General features: G+C 41.1%; 2 protein-coding genes across 6 annotated transcripts in view; one reads left to right on the forward strand and one right to left on the reverse strand.

Moving 5' to 3' along the window:
- The first annotated feature begins 1,192 nt into the window (after positions 1–1,192).
- Positions 1,193–16,144, forward strand: hmgcra (3-hydroxy-3-methylglutaryl-CoA reductase a). Of its 3 annotated transcripts, none has more exons than XM_052101608.1 (20): positions 1,193–1,407; positions 6,310–6,499; positions 6,634–6,748; positions 6,851–6,938; positions 7,074–7,158; positions 7,254–7,359; positions 8,471–8,577; positions 8,655–8,774; positions 8,888–9,048; positions 9,301–9,542; positions 9,633–9,802; positions 10,399–10,593; positions 12,500–12,658; positions 12,783–12,940; positions 13,028–13,133; positions 13,266–13,436; positions 13,557–13,697; positions 13,838–13,996; positions 14,129–14,283; positions 14,934–16,144. In XM_052101608.1, exons 2-20 carry the CDS (start codon positions 6,335–6,337, stop codon positions 14,986–14,988), a joined length of 2,658 nt encoding a protein of 885 aa, XP_051957568.1. In that variant the 5' UTR covers positions 1,193–1,407; positions 6,310–6,334; the 3' UTR covers positions 14,989–16,144. The 3 variants fall into 3 exon arrangements, with proteins under 3 accessions (XP_051957568.1, XP_051957577.1, XP_051957560.1); XM_052101617.1 differs by having other exon boundaries at positions 6,637–6,748; XM_052101600.1 differs by having other exon boundaries at positions 6,637–6,748; positions 9,301–9,802.
- Positions 16,145–16,342: 198 nt separating this feature from the next.
- The window catches only part of cert1a (ceramide transporter 1a), a 29,380-nt gene continuing 26,911 nt past the window's right edge, over positions 16,343–18,811 (reverse strand). For 2 of the 3 annotated variants that reach the window (XM_052101644.1, XM_052101628.1), the window contains one exon: positions 16,344–18,503. The gene's annotated coding sequence lies outside the window, so the exon portion shown is untranslated. Of the gene's footprint in view, positions 18,504–18,811 lie in introns of all 3 variants that reach the window. The other variant, XM_052101636.1, reaches the window with a different exon arrangement.

Here is an 18,811-nt window from a genome sequence, read left to right on the forward strand (position 1 = left end):
CTGTAATAAGTGCACTGTATAAGTCGCTTTGGATAAAAGCGTCTGCCAAATGCGTAAATGTAAAATCAATCTATCTATCGTCTGTCTTTGACATGACTTTTCTTTCTTCACCAGAACACATTTGAAGACAAATATCTCAACTCAAATCACAGACAGTCATCCTAAACTTCATCCATATGACTCCAGCAGTTAAATTAATATCTTTTAAAGCGATGCAATCACTTTTGTTGCAAAAAATATCAATATTTAATTACTTTATTTAAATATTTAAACTCTAAACCATCGCTTTCGGTCAGCAGCCGTATATGCATTCACGAGAGTGCTGCATACACATCTCTCATGTGACGGATTCGCGTTGGCATGTTATGGGCATAATCTCACATTTTTCTCTTTGTTGAGACATCCAGGATAAGCACACAAACGCACCATTGTGAGTAAACAAACAGATAAATACAGATCAAAATCAACCAAGCTTCTGTACAGCATTCCTCCTACTCAACTGTAAACTGCGCTGCTCTTGTAAGTCTGATCACCATCCATTTGCATTTTAAGGACCTACTGAGCTGAGATATTTTACTGTTTTCCTTCAAATGTGTTCAGCAGAAAAATGTAATGCACGGCGCGGGTAAATGTTGATATAATTTACATTTTTGGGTGAAATAGAAGTGGCCCATCTCTGCTAAAACAAGTTCAATATTACTAATAATACTGAACAAGGAACCTGTAATCAAAGGACATTTGTAAAAATGGGAAGTTGGAGTGAAGTTAACAAAGCATTAAAAACATTTTCAGATTTTCACGTTTGTTTATATTTTTATTCACTAATTCATATTGTTCATCTTATTTTACATTATTATAAATTCTGGAATATATTTAATGAAATAGCCCATAAGTATATTATTGTAAAAAAAAATAAAAAATTTATATATAATAACTTAATGTAATTTCTTCTATTTTTTTTATTTATTACAGCTATTCTTGTATGAATGCTCCGTCAAGGGTGAGGTTCAAAGACCTCATACACATTTAAATGATGGCCAGATCACGCGTTCTCCACCAGGACACGCCCTACACCGTTTACCAAGCAACTGGGCGTGGTTTCCGTGTGCATTTGCGTGGTTCGAGGATTTGATTGGCTCTAAGAGTGACTGACGCAGAGCCATGCCATCACTCCATGAGAATTAGAGGAGGATGCCGGTGAGCCATTGGAGTCCTGTCTGTCTCAACCGATGGGATATGGATTAATACCGTCTGTCTGTGTTTATTTATTAAGGCAACTCTAATTATGAAATCTACTGCTAGATATTAAATTGTGCATACAGATGTAGGTTTTTATTTACTCATTTGCTTATGTGGAGGATTTTTAAGTGACCAGCTCTTAGCGCACTAATTCTTAAACCCTCAACGGTAAGTACCTGCCTCTGATGTACCATACATGGTTTATTTAAACGTGAGTTCTGTGTTCTATTTTCCGTGTTTCAAATGTCATTTCCATTCGATTTCGCCATGATTACACAAGTGACTGGTTAAACAGCACTGTTAATGATGCAGGGCCTGAATCCTGAAAGTAGAATTAAAAAGTCGGTATCCTTGTAAGAAGAATAATGTTATTCAACATCATTTAACGATTAAAAGTAATTTTAATTGTTGGTTAAAGAAGTTAGAATGTTAAAAAGACAAAGTGGGACAAAGTTCCTTTGTAAAGAGGACTTTATTGGTATTGGGTCGTAATTTGCATGTATGTATGTGTGTGTGTGTGTGTGTGTGTGTGTGTGTGTGTGTATATATATATATATATATATATATATATATATATATATATATATTTATTTATTGAGGCATGTAGGTGACTCAGCTTTTATTTACGAGGTTTGGTCATATTGGTTAATGATTTCAAATGTATGTCCTATTATCACCAGAATACTTGATGTAATGAATAATTATGCCAGTCAATATAGCACAATCACAACTGTACATATAGAAACAGATGACACTGTCTATCAGGGAATCATCTGTCACATCAGATATCTGTTTAGCACATTCAATTTGTGTCAGGCCATCTGTTATTATGGTGCAATGTAACTACAAAAGTGTAACGCCTGAGTAACGAGGCAGACGAGGAGATGCGGATCCAAACGCAGTTTAAACTTTATTTAATTAACAAACAGGTAAACACAAAGGAACAACCCACAATGGGGAAATCAAACATAAAAACTGTTAACTAAACACGATGTAAACAAACAAGAGGACTCGGGAAGGAAACACACACCAGGCTAACATCAAACAACGATAGACAAGGACTGAACAAAGAAACAGGGTATAAATACATAAACATGGGAAAAAGGGGCCAATGAACAAACAGAACTCAAACAAGATAACAAGGTGATTAACAGAAGCAAAAGGCAAACTAATGAGGACAGGTGAAAACAATGACAGAAAACACGAACGCTAACAAAGAGACTATGGAGTTACATAAGGGACTAAAGTGAAAACTAAGAAATGCAAAAGTGACAAAAATGGCAAACAAAAGGGCAACAGTGAAACAAGACAGGGTATACATAACAGAGCCCCCCCTCAAAGGATCAGCTTCCAGACGATCCTAGAAGACAAAGACAAAAGACAAAAATCCCACAGAGAACAAAATGATGGCACCGGGGCAGACAGGCAGACCGGGGGCACAAGAACAAGGAGGCAGTCCAAGGGGCACAGAGGGCAGGCAGGAAGTCCAAGGGGGCCACGAGGGAAATGAGACAGTCCACGGGGGCACAAAGGGAGATGAGACAGTCCACGGGGGCACAAAGGGAGATGAGACAGTCCACGGGGGCACAAGGGACAATTAGGCAGTCCATGGGGGCACAAAGGGACAGGTTTAGGAGGCCGGGGTGGTATCGACCGGGCAGGGACAGGTTTCGATGGTCTGGGAGCTGGCCACCGGGAAAGGGTAGGTGCAGGAGGCCTGGGAGCTGGCCACAGGGCAAGGACAGGTTTGGGGGACCTGGGAGGAGGCCACTGGACAGGGACTGGGTCAGGAGGCCTGGGTGGAGGCCACAGGACAGGGACTGGGTCAGGGGGCCTGGAAAGAGGCCACGGGACTGGGTCAGGAGGTCTGGGAAGAGGCCACAGGACGGGAACAGGGTCAGAAGCCCTGGGAGGAGGCCACAGGACAGGGACCGGGTCAGGAGGCCTGGGAGGAGGCCACAGGATAGAGGCCGGCTTTGGTGGCCTGGGAGGTGGTCATGGGCCAAGGGCCGGTTCAGGGGACCTGGGAGGTGACCACAGGACAGAGGCCGGTTTTGGTGGCCTAGGAGATGGAGTGGCCACTGGGGAGGCCGGCGGAGCCAAGGGAGGCGGAGCCAAGGGAGGTGATGGCTCGGAAGGCCCAGAAGGCGGAGCTGAGGGAGGCTCAGGAGGTGGAGCTGAAGGAGGCTCAGGAGGCGGAGCCGAGGTAGGTGGCGCCGTGGGAGGCTTTAGGAACGGAGACCAGGAAGGCTCTGGAGTCTCTGGGGGCAGAGACGTAGGAGGCTCTGAGGGTAGAGCCGTCGAAGGCTTGAGTGGCTCGAGAGGCGGAGCCGTAGGAGGCTCGGGAGGCGGAGCTGTAGGAGGCTCGGGAGGCTCTGAGGGCGGAGCCGTCGAAGGCTTGAGTGGCTCGAGAGGCGGAGCCGTAGGAGGCTCGGGAGGCTCTGAGGGCGGTGCCGTCGAAGGCTTGAGTGGCGGAGCCGTAGGAGGCTCGGGAGGCTCTGAGGGCTGAGCCGTCGAAGGCTTGAGTGGCTCGAGAGGCGGAGCCATAGGAGGCTCTGGAAGCGGAGCCATAGGAGGCTCTGGGGGCGGAGCCGCAGGAGGCTCGAGAGGCTCTGGGGGCGGAGCCGTAGGAGACTCGGGGGCGGAGCCATGGAAGGCTCGAGAGGCGGAGCCCTGGGTGGCTCGAGAGGCCTGGAAGGCGGAGCCCTGGAAGGCTCGAGAGGTTCGAGAGCGGAGCCCTGGGAGGCTTGAGAGGCGGAGCCCCAGGAGGCTCGGGAGGAGGAGCTCTGGAAAGCTCGGGAGGCTTGAGAGACGGAGCCCTGGAAGACTCGAGAGACTTGAGAGGCGGAGCCCTGGGAGGCTCGAGAGGCTTGAGGGGCGGAGCCCTGGTAGGCTTGAGCGGCGGAGCCCTGGAAGACTCGAGAGACTTGGGAGGCGGAGCCCTGGTAGGCTCGAGAGGCTTGAGAGGCGGAGCCCTGGAAGGCTCGAGAGGCTTGAGAGGTGGAGCTCTGGGAAGCTCGGAGGGCGGAGCTCTGGAAAGCTCAGGAAGCTCGGAAGGCGGGGCTCTGGAAAGCCCAGGAGGCGGAGCTCTGGAAAGCTCAGAAGGCGGAGCTCTGGAAAGCTCGGGAAACTCGGAAGGCGGAGCTCTGGAAAGCTCGGGAAACTCGGAAGGCGGAGCTCTGGAAAGCTCGGGAAACTCGGAAGGCAGAGCTCTGGAAAGCTCGGGAAACTCGGAAGGCGGAGCTCTGGAAGACTCGAGAGACTTGAGAGACTTGGGAGGCGGAGCCCTGGAAGACTCGAGAGACTTGAGAGACTTGGGGAGGCGGAGCCCTGGAAGACTCGAGAGACTTGAGAGACTTGGGGAGGCGGAGCCCTGGTAGGCTCGAGAGGCGGAGCCCTGGAAGGCTCGGGAGGCGGAGCCCTGGAAGGCTCGGGAGGCGCTGGCTCTAGGACGGGCATGACCACTGGCGCTGGCTCTTGGACGGTCCTGGCTACAGGCGCTGGCTCAGGGACGGTCGAGGCTACAGGCGCTGGCTCAGGGACGGTCGAGGCTACAGGCGCTGGCTCAGGGACATCTGAGGCTACAGGCACTGGCACACTGACGTTTGAGGCTATCGGCACTGGCTCACTGACGTCTGAGGCTACAGGCTCTGGCTTGGTTACCGTGGTATGTGCCGGCTTGGGTTCGCCGGGCGCTGAGGGCAGAGCCAAGGGGGGTTTAGGGCATGGGGCTGCGGCAGGCGGAGGCTGGAGTGCAGAGACCTCTCCCTTTCTCCTCTTCCTCCGGGCTGATGCGACTGGCGAAGCTGGGATGCTGTTCCTGGTCAGCGTGGCTTCAGGCTCGCTGGCCGTGGTTGACGAGGGCTCAGGCTCGCTGACCGTGGTTGACGAGGGCTCAGGCTCGCTGACGGTAGAGGCCGTAGGCGCTGGTTCGCTCACTGTGACATGCGTGGCCGCTGGCTCGCAGACCGGGGCAGGCGTGGCCGCTGGCTCGCAGACCGGGGCAGGCGTGGCCGCTGGCTCGCTCACTGTGACAGGCGTGGCCGCTGGCTGGTGTGACAGGGAGCGGTGAGCTGCACGCTAGTAGGGTCGTCTCCAGGTAGTCGCGGAGAGTGCAGCCGGGCGTTGCCTGTGGCACCCGCTCCCTCAGCGAGGGATTTAAGCTGTCCTTAAAAAAAAACACCAATGCGGAGTCCGGGAAGTCCGTAAAGGTCGCCAGGAGGAGAAAGTAGAGAGCGTGGTCTACCAAAGGCTGGTCTTCTTGCCGCAAGTTGAGCAGCCGGCATGTGGCCCGTATAGCTGCTGGATCCATGTGTGGTCTATCGTTCTGTAACGCTTGAGTAACGAGGCAGACGAGGAGATGCGGATCCAAACGCAGTTTAAACTTTATTTAATTAACAAACAGGTAAACACAAAGGAACAACACACAATGGGGAAATCAAACATAAAAACTGTTAACTAAACACGATGTAAACAAACAGAGGACTCGGGAAGGAAACACACACCAGGCTAACATCAAACAACGATAGACAAGGACTGAACAAAGAAACAGGGTATAAATACATAAACATGGGAAAAAGGGGGCAATGAACAAACAGAACTCAAACAAGATAACAAGGTGATTAACAGAAGCAAAAGGCAAACTATTGAGGACAGGTGAAAACAATGACAGAAAACACGAACGCTAACAAAAAGACTATGGAGTTACATAAGGGACTAAAGTGAAAACTAAGAAATGCAAAAGTGACAAAAATGGCAAACAAAAGGGCAACAGTGAAACAAGACAGGGTATACATAACACAAAGACTAATTAAAGCTATTCTGCTATGAACTAACCAAAGACTAAAAGGTTTGTTTATTCTCAAAACACATTTTCTTTAACTTAAAGATCAATTGTATCCTACGTGCACTTGTTCAAGAGTTTCTGTTCATTTGAGGTTAATTTTTCGGACTTTTTGTGCATGGTTTTGTACTATATTCCCTGTTTGTCAAACTGCGATGTAACAAGTGACTGAAGTACAGTTCTAACAAGTTTCTCCCTTGCATTCTTTCATGCAACGTCATCTACAGCAAGTTACTGTAAAACACCTTCAACATGCTGACGAGACTTTTCAGAATCCATGGCCTGTTCGTGGCCTCCCATTCCTGGGAAGTCATTGTGGCTACTGTGACCCTCACACTCTGCATGATGTCTATGAATATGTTCACTGGCAATAGCCAGATTTGTGGCTGGAACTTTGATTGCCCCAAATTAGAGGAGGTACTGTATCAAAGTGTGGAAATGGTGTTGTAAATGGATTGTAGCATGGTGGCAGTAGATGTGAAGTTCTGCATAGTTATATACAGTATATCTCATTAAAGTCTACTAATGATTTTTTCTTTTTGTTTTGTCAGCAGCAAATCCTAAGCAGCGATATTATCATCCTGACAATCACAAGATGCATAGCAATCGTATATATTTACTTTCAATTCCAAAATCTTCGGCAATTAGGGTCCAAATATATATTGGGTGAGTTGTATTGTTTAAAACTGTGAGGGAAAATGTATTTGTCACTTCATGAGCTAATATTAATTGCAAATGTTAATGGCTATTTCAACATTTCTATTACAGGCATTGCAGGACTTTTCACAATTTTCTCCAGTTTTGTGTTCAGCACGGTTGTGATTCACTTCCTGGACAAGGAGCTTACAGGCCTCAAGTATGTAAATTTTTTATTTTGTATCATTCCGGCTAGATTGCTTTACAAAGCCCTACCATTAATTGATGGCTTCATTGTTTGGGAATGTTTAAAATACTAATAATACATAAATATATTTTCTATTATTATTCCCAGTGAGGCATTGCCATTCTTTCTACTGTTGATTGATCTCTCCAAAGCGTGCACTCTGGCCAAATTTGCTTTGAGTTCAAACTCACAGGTACTTGCATGTTTGAACTGAGGATTAAGTAAATAGGGCTCTGATCATTTTAATCACTTGTTTTTAAGAAAAGCTTTCTATTTTTCATCCTGTAGGATGAGGTGAGAGAGAATATTGCCAAAGGAATGGCTGTCTTGGGGCCCACTTTTACTCTTGATGCTCTTGTGGAGTGCCTGGTGATTGGCGTTGGTACAATGTCAGGTAAATGTCACCCTTCTATATGGGACTGAAACCAACAGAATGAGTACTGGATGAATTGATAGTCAAATACATCAAATTGATAATTCACCCAAAAATGAAAATTGTGTTATAATTTACTCACCTTCATGATGTTCCAAACCATAAAGGTGTTCTTTCTTCCGTGCAACACAGAATGAGATGTTAGGCAGTATGTTTTTTCTCAGTTATAGGGGTGTGTGAAAATATCAACTTTCCAATGCATCGCAATCTTCATTTGAACAAACTCTATATCGATTCCTAAATCCCAAGATCGATCTTGTACTCTATGCACAACCCTCTACTACAATGAGAGGAAATCACTTGCATTATCAACCAGCTTTTGTGCAATGTGATTGAAATTTGTATATTTGTCAACTGGCTGGTAAATGTTTAGATTTTACTCACCAGTACTTGTGTAGTGTAGTGGTGACGTATTCAACAGCGAGATCCTTTCACTGTGTGTTGAGAGTAAAAGTTGTTCCGTGTGTGTCCAAAGACAAGATCCAAGAATTCTGCAATTAAACAATAAGCATGTAACAAAAGAATATATGCAATTTAATATATTATTTATTGACTAAATACATGGAATTGTTCATTTAAAAAAAACTAAATGTGAACAAAATGATGAAAAACAAATAAAACATAACTAGTAAAATTTATATTTTCATAATGTACCTAGTTAGAAGGACCCCTGTATAATTAACAGCATAAATGTCTTTCATATATATATATATATATACAAAGGAGACATTATAACTGAAATATACCCATATGTATCAATATTGAATCGCAGCAAAATTAATCGAATCAAGAGTTTGTGAATCGGAATCGAATCAGGAAATCTGTGTCAATTCCCAGCCCTGTCTGTAACCATTTACTTACATTGCATTTTTTTTCTCTATACAATGAAAGTGAATGGTGACTGAGACTGTCATTCTGCCTAACATCTCCTTTTGATATTCACGGAAGAAAGAACATCATACATGTTTTGGAACAACATGGTAGTTTATGAATGATAGAATTACATTTTTGAGTGAATTTTCCCTTTAAACATATTAGTTTAACTCAACTTATGAATTAATTTTTTCTGTAGGTGTCCGGCAGCTTGAGATCATGTGCTGCTTTGGTTGCATGTCTGTCCTAGCCAACTACTTTGTGTTCATGACTTTCTTCCCAGCCTGTGTCTCTCTTGTGCTGGAGGTATGTGGGGACATTTCTGTGTAATAAACATAAGGGAAGGCTAGAACATATCTAAGACATATACTTATTTCACACAGTTGTCCAGAGAGAGCAGAGAGGGACGGCCTATCTGGCAGTTGAGTCACTTTTCTAGAGTTTTGGAGGAAGAAGAAGACAACAAGCCAAACCCTGTCACACAAAGGGTTAAAATGATCATGGTATGATGCTAATCTACAAAAACTATGATCTTTACTTACTGGGATTTGCTCAAGCATTTACCCATGATTTGTTCTCTAATTGTCTGGATTATTGGATTGTTGGAACATTGCAGTCTCTTGGCCTGGTGATGGTTCATGCCCATAGTCGGTGGATTGCTGATCCAGCGTCAAGTAACAGAACTCTTAATATTCCACAAGTTGTAGTGAGCATGAATGACAATATGCCGAAGAGGATTGAGCCAGACATGCCCCTGTGGCATTTTTATCTGTCCAGGTAGGCGTACTAGAGATCTTTTTGTTTATTTATTGACCCTATAAATTCAGAAAGGTCTACTTGGAGGATTTTTCTATTGTTTAGATTTTCTTTTTATATTTATAGTTGTATGAATTTGATTATGATTAGTTCTCTTGCAAGCCTATTTTACATAATGTTTGATAATGGATTATATAGTCATTTAAGCCTATGCATTTCCTAATGAGAGTGACATTATGTGATTATTGTTGTTCATTGTGTCTGTGCATTTAGATTGATCAGCATGGACATCGAGCAGATGATCACATTGAGCCTTGCCCTGTTCCTTGCCGTCAAGTACATTTTCTTTGAGCAAGTGGAGATGGAGTCTACCCTGTCCTTGAAAGTCCCTACTCCAGGCTCCTTGCTGGCTCAGAAATGGTCTCCTGACCAGTGCTGCAGAAAGGAGCTTCCCTCTTCCAGCAAGCCTGAAAACCCCCCAACTCCCTCTCCTGTTGTTACCAAAGAGGAACGAGGTATTCATCCTTACCCTACTTTTTCATTTTTTTATTCAATCCCTAAAAATCCAACATTTTTAAATGTAAACTGTCATTTATCTCTTTCAGATTTAGTGATTCGACCCCTGCCTGCCCTAAAGGAGCCTGAACATAAAAGCACTTTTGTAGTGGGAGGGGATGAATCTCAGGAAAACACAGAAGTGTTGGAGTCTGAGATCAATGTACCTGCTGAACCCAGACCTGTGGAAGACTGTCTGTCCATTCTAAAAAACCCATACGTAAGGGAGTTTTCAAAGCAATAGTACTGTTGGTCGGTCTGTTTGTTTGTTTAGAAAGTAGATCTTTCTATATAAAGATTAACTCTAGCTTTTGGGGCCTGGGTAGCTCAATGAGTATTGACGCTGACTACCACCCCTGGAGTCGCGAGTTCGAATCCAGGGTGTGCTGAGTGACTCCAGCCAGGACTCCTAAGCAACCAAATTGGCCCGGTTGCTAGGGAGGGTAGATTCACATGGGGTAACCTCCTGGTGGTCGTGATTAGTGGTTCTCTCTCTCAATGAGGCATGTGGTAAGTTGTATGTGGATTGCAGAGAGTAACATTAGCCTCCACATGCGGAGTCTCTGCGGTGTCGTGCACTACGAGCCACGTGAGCCAATTCTAGGTTCACAGAGGTACTGAAACCTGCTTTGACTCCTGTAATCTCTAATGAGATTCCCGTCTTTGCACTCTTACTTTTAGCCAATTAGTCTTTGACATTTGACAAGATCAAAAGCATCTAGTCACACCATTTGCTTTTAAGATTAGACTTCTTTTACTTAAATTCCTGTATGTGTATGAGTGGGAGTTTTAAAATTTCACCTCTTTTGACTGCAGATGGGTGCTCGGTACCTCAGTGATAAAGAGGTGATTGTGTTGGTAAACTCAAAACACATCCCAGCTTACAAACTGGAGGCCATGATGGAAACCCCTGAGAGAGGGGTGATGATCCGTAGGAAAATGCTCACCTCCAAACTCCCGGAGGCCTCAGCTCTCGCCTGCCTGCCCTATAAAGACTATGACTACTCTAAGGTGAAACATGAGGTCATCACATAATACAAAGTTTAATTGTTGTTGCTTGCAACAAACCTCTAACCATTAGTATTAAACTTTGGCATATGGATATGATTGTTACCACAAATCATGCAGCTTGTTGATTATAGGTGTTCTTTATTGTTGTAAGTGACTGGACTTGAGATTTTTACCTTGCGTACGATAAAATGGGCAAACAAATAGAAGGATGGCAAGCATTTAAGGATGGACCCCAGCCATATCTAGAGGCGACATTAGGTGGGCTTCACTAAGGGGGCGTGACTATCTGTATGTTCAATCAATGACAGAATGGGAAGGGGGAATTCACAAAGCTGTTTTGAAACACCACTGGTGCACTGCCTTGGTAGGCTGTAAAAAATTTCCACAGCACCATGGAGTATAACTTTAATAGTTTTCCATTAAATTCGACCCAAATCATTATCAAAGGACAAAGATTATTCAACTGATCACAAAGTATAGTTAGGACAATACTGATGTAAAAAACAGCATCATCAATATTTAAAAAAAAAAAAAAAGTCATTTGTAATCAAATCTAGACAGGCCCCATTTCCAACAGCCATCACTCCAACATATTATCCTTGAGTAATCATGCTAAATTGCTAATTTGGTACTAGAAAATCACTTGTTGAAAGCTGTTTGGTTCGTTAAATGAAGCTTAACATTGTATTTGTGTTTATTTTTGAGTTGCCACAGTATGCAATAGACTGGCATGTCTTAAGGTCAATATTACGTCAAAAATGACAAAAACGAAACAGCTTTCTCTAGAAACTCGTCAGTCAATCATTGTTTTGTGGAATGAAGGCTATACAATGCTTGAAATTGCCAAACAAAGCTGAAGATTTCATACAAAGGTGTACACTACAGTCTTCAGACAAAGGGCAACTGACTCTAACAAGGACTGAAAGATGTGTGGAAGACCAGATGTACAACTAAACAAGAGGATAAGTGCATCAGAGTCTCTAGTTTGAGAAATAGACGCCTCACATGTCCTCAGCTGACAGCTTCATCGAATTCTACCTGCTCAACACCAGTTTCATGTACAACAGTAAAGAGAAGACTCAGGGTTGCAGGCCTTATGGGAAATAATTGCAAGGAAAAAGCCACTATTGGAACAGAATAAAAAAGAAAAAGTTAGAATCGGCAAGGAATCACAGACAGGCAAAGAATGAGGATCTAAGTGTAGCTTTATTAAAATAAACACGAAAACTCAGAATAAAGAAAAACACAGGGAACCTAGCACAGAGCATAATAAAACATGCAAGAACTGACAAATGAACTGGCTGAAACAAGGGCTTAAATACACAAGGGAAAACAAGGAACACCTGGGGAAACAATCAGGGAATGAGAACCAATCAGCGGAAAACCAATCATAAAATGAAACTACAAAAGAATATTTTTAAAAGACCAAAAATGTCATTTTGTGTTACTTATTTGTTGCACCTACTCTGAAAATTGAGAATAAACAATTTAGTTGGGTGAAATAATTTTTGTAATTTAGTTGCCTAATAATTGTGCACACTTATATATTCCCCTATGTAAGACAAAACTAACTTTTCCTTTGTTAAACATTCAGTTTTGAGGTTCAAAGACATTTTGGATTGACTGAGAGCATTGTGTTTGTTCAACAATAAATATTAATCCTGAGGAATACAATTTGCCTTCAAATTTGGCATGCAGTGTATATTGATATTTTATGACCTCCCTATTGTCTGCTAAGGTACTTTAACTTTTCAACATTTGAACATCAAATCTTCAGGAAAATCCTTAAGCTTTGCACAAGCAGGCATTTCCTTAAAAAAAATTACATCCTGACTGACTTAGGGATTCTTTAATGTTGGATAGGAATTGCTTAGTTTTGACATCATTTTCACTTTTTGCATTGCAGGTGATGGGAACATGTTGTGAGAATGTTATTGGTTACATGCCAGTTCCTGTTGGGGTGGCTGGTCCACTGTTATTGGACGGAAAGCAGTTTCAGGTCCCTATGTCAACAACTGAGGGCTGCCTAGTTGCCAGCACAAATAGAGGCTGCAGAGCTATAGCTGTAAGCAGTATTTCCATTAGTTTTTCCTGTTTTTATTTAGTAAGGGACAACACATACTTCACTTCTCTTTACTGGTGCAAAGTCGCGTAATGTTTAGTGTAACTGTAAAGTGGCTTACCCATAGTTGGCCGGGGGTGCCAGTAGCCGTGTTCTTGCAGATGGAATGACCCGAGGGCCAGTGGTTCGTTTGCCTTCTGCCTGTCAGGCAGCTGAAGTCAAGGCCTGGCTGGAGAGCCCTGAGGGCTTCAAGTGCATCAAAGAGGCCTTTGATCAGACCAGCAGGTACAGAATCAACTGGGAACCAATAGATTCATTTTCACAGTTTTTATTTAATCATGATTACTTAACATTTTGTCATATTTAACATAGGTTTGCACGACTAGAGAAGCTTCTAATTGGTCTTGCAAGTCGCAACCTGTACATTCGATTCCAGTCCAGAACTGGAGATGCAATGGGGATGAACATGATCTCCAAAGTACGTTGAATTGCATGTCTCCAACATTGTAAATCATGGTCACAACCAGTATTAAAAGTTGGATGCTATTTATTTTGTCAAGTTTTTATTCAGAGCTTATGCAGTAATCCTTCATTTAATTTTGGCCAACAGGGCACAGAACAGGCTCTCGCCAGGCTGAAAGAGGAATTTCCAGAGCTGCAAGTCTTGGCCATTAGTGGAAACTTTTGTACTGACAAGAAACCAGCCGCCATCAACTGGATTGAGGGAAGGGGCAAGTCTGTGGTTTGTGAAACCACAATACCAGCCAATGTTGTCAAAGAGGTAAAGAATCTCTCATCCTGCTTTACAGTATATATTTTCTACAGAACTTGCATGATGGAATTGTGTCCATTAGATTATTAATAGTTTCTTTAGCTAAACAAAGTTTGTCTTTGTGTCCAGGTTTTAAAGACGACAACTGAGGCTCTGGTAGATGTAAACATCAGTAAGAACTTGGTTGGATCTGCTATGGCTGGAAGCATCGGGGGTTATAACGCTCATGCCGCCAACATCGTAGCTGCCATCTATATTGCATGTGGACAGGCAAGAGTTGTTAATACCATCTTGTTTACAGTATATATCAGGCACAGTATTTTATTGCAATGTAAAAAGTCAATGCAATGTACAGAGCTGGCACACTTTAAATAGCAATTGTTTTAACAGAATATCTCTCACCTTTACAGGATCCAGCTCAGACAGTGGGCAGCTCCAATTGTATCACTTTAATGGAAGCCTCAGGCCCCACAGGGGAGGATCTCTATATCAGCTGTACTATGCCCTCCATTGAGCTAGGCACTGTTGGAGGGGGCACTAACCTTCCTCCCCAGCAAGCTTGTTTACAGGTATTTACACTTCATTGTTACAGGGTGTTAATATGTATTACAAAAATTTATTTTTGGTTTATGAAAGATTTTTGAGTTTGCTTTTTGGATATACAGCTAATTTTGTTTTTATTCTCTCTTTTTGTATGTCAGATGTTAGGTGTGCTGGGTGCTTGTCAGGAGTGCCCGGGTGAGAATGCCCGACAGCTTGCCAAGGTGGTGTGTGCTACTGTCCTTGCAGGGGAGCTGTCACTCATGTCTGCACTTGCTGCTGGACACCTGGTTAAAAGTCACATGACTCATAACAGGTAAGAATCACATGACCTGGGGCTGTTATCTGTTAGTAAGCATGGCAATTTCATTTAAGATCTGTACATTTAAAAGGGTTAGTTCCCCCAAAAGTAAAAATTCTGTAACAATTTACTCACCTTTATGTTGTTCAAAACCCAAATGACTTTCTTTCTTCCATGGAACACAAAAGGAAATGTTAGAAAATGTTTCGATCACCATTAGGGCTAGGTGTCGTGTGGCACCTCACAATACGTATTGCAATACACATACATGATTCGTTATATTGCGATACATCACAATATCATAATTTGATTGAAATTCCACTTTCAATTTCAATTCATATGGGTATATACTAATGTCTGATGAAGAGTATGTAGCTTGAAAAATCACGTTTTTGTCTCTTGGTGAGCTCATTAAATTGATTTGGAAGTAACAGTGTACACAAATAGATTCATATAAATATCGCTACATGGATCTAAAGTATCGATACAATATCATGATAAAATGTGTCGTAATATATTCATATTTGATTGTATTGACACAGCCCTAGTCACCATTAATGGTGACTGAGACCAGTGGGGTAAATTATTCAAATTAAAATAGGGATTCTTTAAAAGGATATAATCTGCAGTAACCGGTATAACTGCTTTTTGTCTTTTGTTTATAGATCAAAAGTGAATTTGCAAGAAGCTCCTAGAAGATGCACTAAACAAGCATCTTGAGACTGTTTGAAGATGCAAAAGAGCCATAAACAAAGAGGATCTCTACATCAAGGGACAAATTAATATTAATTTAGATTACTTTCAAGGATGACAAAGAAATACAGAATTCTGATTGTTTCTTGTTTCCATGTTCTGCTAAAGAACTCCAGGCAAGTTTTCAAGGTGAAACTGTTCAAATAAAAGACCAGCTCTGAGTCAAGACCAGCTCTGTTCAAAAGACTAGTGCCAGTATTTCTAAATAACATCTGAGTATCAGACCTGTTTTTTTAAGCCTAATATTGCTTTATAGAGAAAATCTCATTTTAGATCCACTGCAACCTGTACTTAAAGATACAGAAGTCATTGATTATTGGCCAGCATATGACATGCCATTGTATATCATGAACAGTGTTGGGTGTAATTGGATTTCAAAGTAATTAGTTACTGCAATCTAATTACTTTAGGCACAAAAAGTAGTGTTATACAATTAAAATGTGAATTAATATGTTCATATGTACATCTGTTTGTGTTTCTGTGACAGCTGAAGGGTCTGCAACAATGAAAAAGTAGAAAATAGACATTAATTTGAATTTGTTGAGCAGATGTTTGTGACAATAGTTTTAGAATGTAACTTAAAATTAACTAGTAATGTGATTACATTTTCAACAATGTAATAAGTATAGTAATCTTATTATAATTTTAGAGAAGTAGTTAGTAATTTGAGTGGATTTCTTTTTGTAATTTACCCAACACTGATCACGAAACCAATGCAGTTCTTGCCACCTTTAAGGCCTGCCGGATGTTTTATTAATTTTTCACCTCTGATTATTTAATGATGACAGCAAAGGGGAGCATATTTTTGCATGCCAACTTGCTGGAAACATAATCTACAAATAGGTCAAATGTAATCTTCATTGCACTTTAAAAAAAAAAAAATGGTTTAGGACAGTACCAATACAGAGAGGAGTTTACAGTACACAAGTGGATTACAGAACGACTATAAAATTGCTCAACTCAGCAGTCACCCCCAAGGTTCTTGTGTCAGAATGTACATTTATTTATTTTTTTAATGACACAGGAATGAACTGAGTGACTAATGTAACATGTCTGAAAGGGGTAGTGCTGAGGCATGACAGGACAAAACATTTCATAAAGGTGCTATGTACCACATGATGTGTCAGTACATTATTCGTTTAGATAGTAAAAGCCAACACAAAAGAACTAAGTCAGTTTTGTTGTGCATGTCATGGAAAAGAATGGAACGCCTGTTTTTGTTTAGCCATGAGGAAATTGAAAGGGTGCTAGCTATTTTTATCAAAGGCACAATTCAAATGATTGGATACAAATAAAAAGCAAGTTTTGTATATTTATTTGTAATAAAAACATTTATAATGCATTGTTTTGTTGTTTTTGTCATATTCTCTCATTCCTGTTGGGTAATTTTAGCCTAATGAGAAAATTTGACCAAAAAAAAGTGTGGAAAAATTATTAAAGGAAAAACTACAATCCTAAAGCAATGCACTAGTTACAAAGAAGGTATTTTGTGAGTCACTGTGAGCATTGCTAATTTTAGTGTGTTATTGTTATTATTTTTCAACTCTTAAGAGATCACAAACCCATAAGCCACTTAAAAGCACTGACTCAAAACCAAACTGGAGAAAAAAAATGAACTATAAAAATAAATTTTCCCCCAACTATTCAAATTATACAAAAGACTTATTAGGGAAATATTTTAAGAACACTGTTAAATGTGCATGAACATAGCTGTTCGAGGTGGAGGCTTTGAGACTTGCAGGTGGTGAGATGTTTTGAGTTCTCCTGATGCAACGTCATTATACGCTCTTGCCTCACCAGAGTGTGTGCTAGCCAATCAGCTTATCCTGCATCACATCTCACCAGGGCACTCACTGCTGATTGCCTTAACCTCAGAGAGACCCTAGACAGACCTGCAGAGATGAAACCGGCTTTACACAGATACCGGTTAATCTCAGTGTCCTCTCAGTCTCCTCCCATCATCCTTATCTTTCATGGCATCTCTATCTCATGCACATGGTGGCATATCAGCCCCTGGGTTTGTCAACAGGGCTCTGTGTGATCAAAAATACTCCACCTAGATATACATTTATACACTTGTAAATTTACAAGTTTAGGGTGAGATATTCTTTGTGTATTTTGAACCAAAACTTCAAATAAAACATTGATTAGTGAGAAATTAAAATACATGGAAAAGAAATAAAAACAACAGTTTTGCTTATTTCACACAATTTAGTTTAAATAAAAAGCCTACATACATGTAGAATATAAAAATAATTTACAAAACAAATTATTTAAAAATATATACCCACGTGAAATTAACACATTAAATCAGAATTTTTAATATGGAAAAATTAGGATGTGATTATTACGTGCAAGTGAACATCAAGCCAACACAATATGATAGAGATGCATACATTAAAATTATTATTTTGTATGAGTTTCATTTCTCATCTGATAAGTTATGACTTGTAATACCTTTATAAAGTCTACTGGAGAACATATGTAATTGTGGATGCCAGAATTATTAACTGCTTCATAAAAATGTGAGTCAGACAACAACAAGTGACACTTGCTGAAACTATAAAACTATGTGAAATGCCAAAAAGTTGCTTAGATGGTATAACTGCAATAATACTGCCTATCAAATGTGTGAGTGGCAAAGTCCAACTGGGTAAAATTCTGCAATAAACAAATTAATTCAGGAAAAAGTAGAATGGCATTTTGAAACTGCTGTTTTAGAGTCCTAGCATTTGTGTATCGTAGTTCCACCACTTTTTATAATTCTGAAAAAATAAATAAAAATAATAATCAGTAAAGATAAAAGCAATAATAATCCTGTACAAGAGATTGCCCACAGGCCTTTCAAAATACCCTCTACCTTTTTAATATTATTATTTTGTACAGGCAGTTCCCATTAATCATATGCTTTGCCAACCATCAAATTTTGTAATTATTACAATCAAAATGTGTAATGACTTCACATGTAAATGTTAAACATTTAGAAACAAACTGTACAACATGCTCTTTAAGGCATAAGTTTGACATCCTCTTCATCATCAGGGTTGAAAGAGTCTCCCTAAGACAAAATAATATTATACAAAGCCAGTATAGCTGAGAAGAAACAGTGATTAGATCAAGGCATCAAAGTTTACAGTATATATTTTTACATCAATACCATAGCCATACCTAAAACAGGTTAAACTATGATAAAATATGTATAAAAACACTTTAACAAAACCTGAGCCGTAGCTCACGTACAGAAAATGGGTAAAGTCTTTTAAAGATGAACAGACTGTTTTGGGTTGGTGGCTTGCTGTGCTTTTAAAGCTCGACTTTTGTTCTTTCTGTAGGTATAGTGTACTGATTGAAAAAGGTTTCGTGTTAATAGTGTTGAGGAGCACTTGGGCAAAGCAGCTCTCTCTGGTGTATGTTAGAAAATGGTAAATGAGATATTTCTTCAACTCAATCAGAAAGCATCCTGGGAATGCAGATTAAACAATCTGAAGATAGAGAAAACAATAAAGGGAGAAAAACAAGAGATCACATATAATGTACAATGGGTTATGATTTACATTTGGAAAATCAATTTTATTTTAAAAGGTTCACTCAGCAATCCGCTTTAAAAAAATGTACTCCTACAGAACTGAATAGTAATTTAGAAACATAAGTATCTTAACCTCTTGCATGAAACCCCAGTCATATTAGTAACCTAGCTGTTTTATTCTACATGGAGAGGGTCCCCTCATGGAGGCTGCCATGTTGGAATCACATGGCAAGCTAAATATTTATCACTTATTATCAATAACCT

Source organism: Xyrauchen texanus, chromosome 3 (assembly GCF_025860055.1).
Source record: "Xyrauchen texanus isolate HMW12.3.18 chromosome 3, RBS_HiC_50CHRs, whole genome shotgun sequence".
NCBI lineage: Eukaryota > Metazoa > Chordata > Actinopteri > Cypriniformes > Catostomidae > Xyrauchen > Xyrauchen texanus.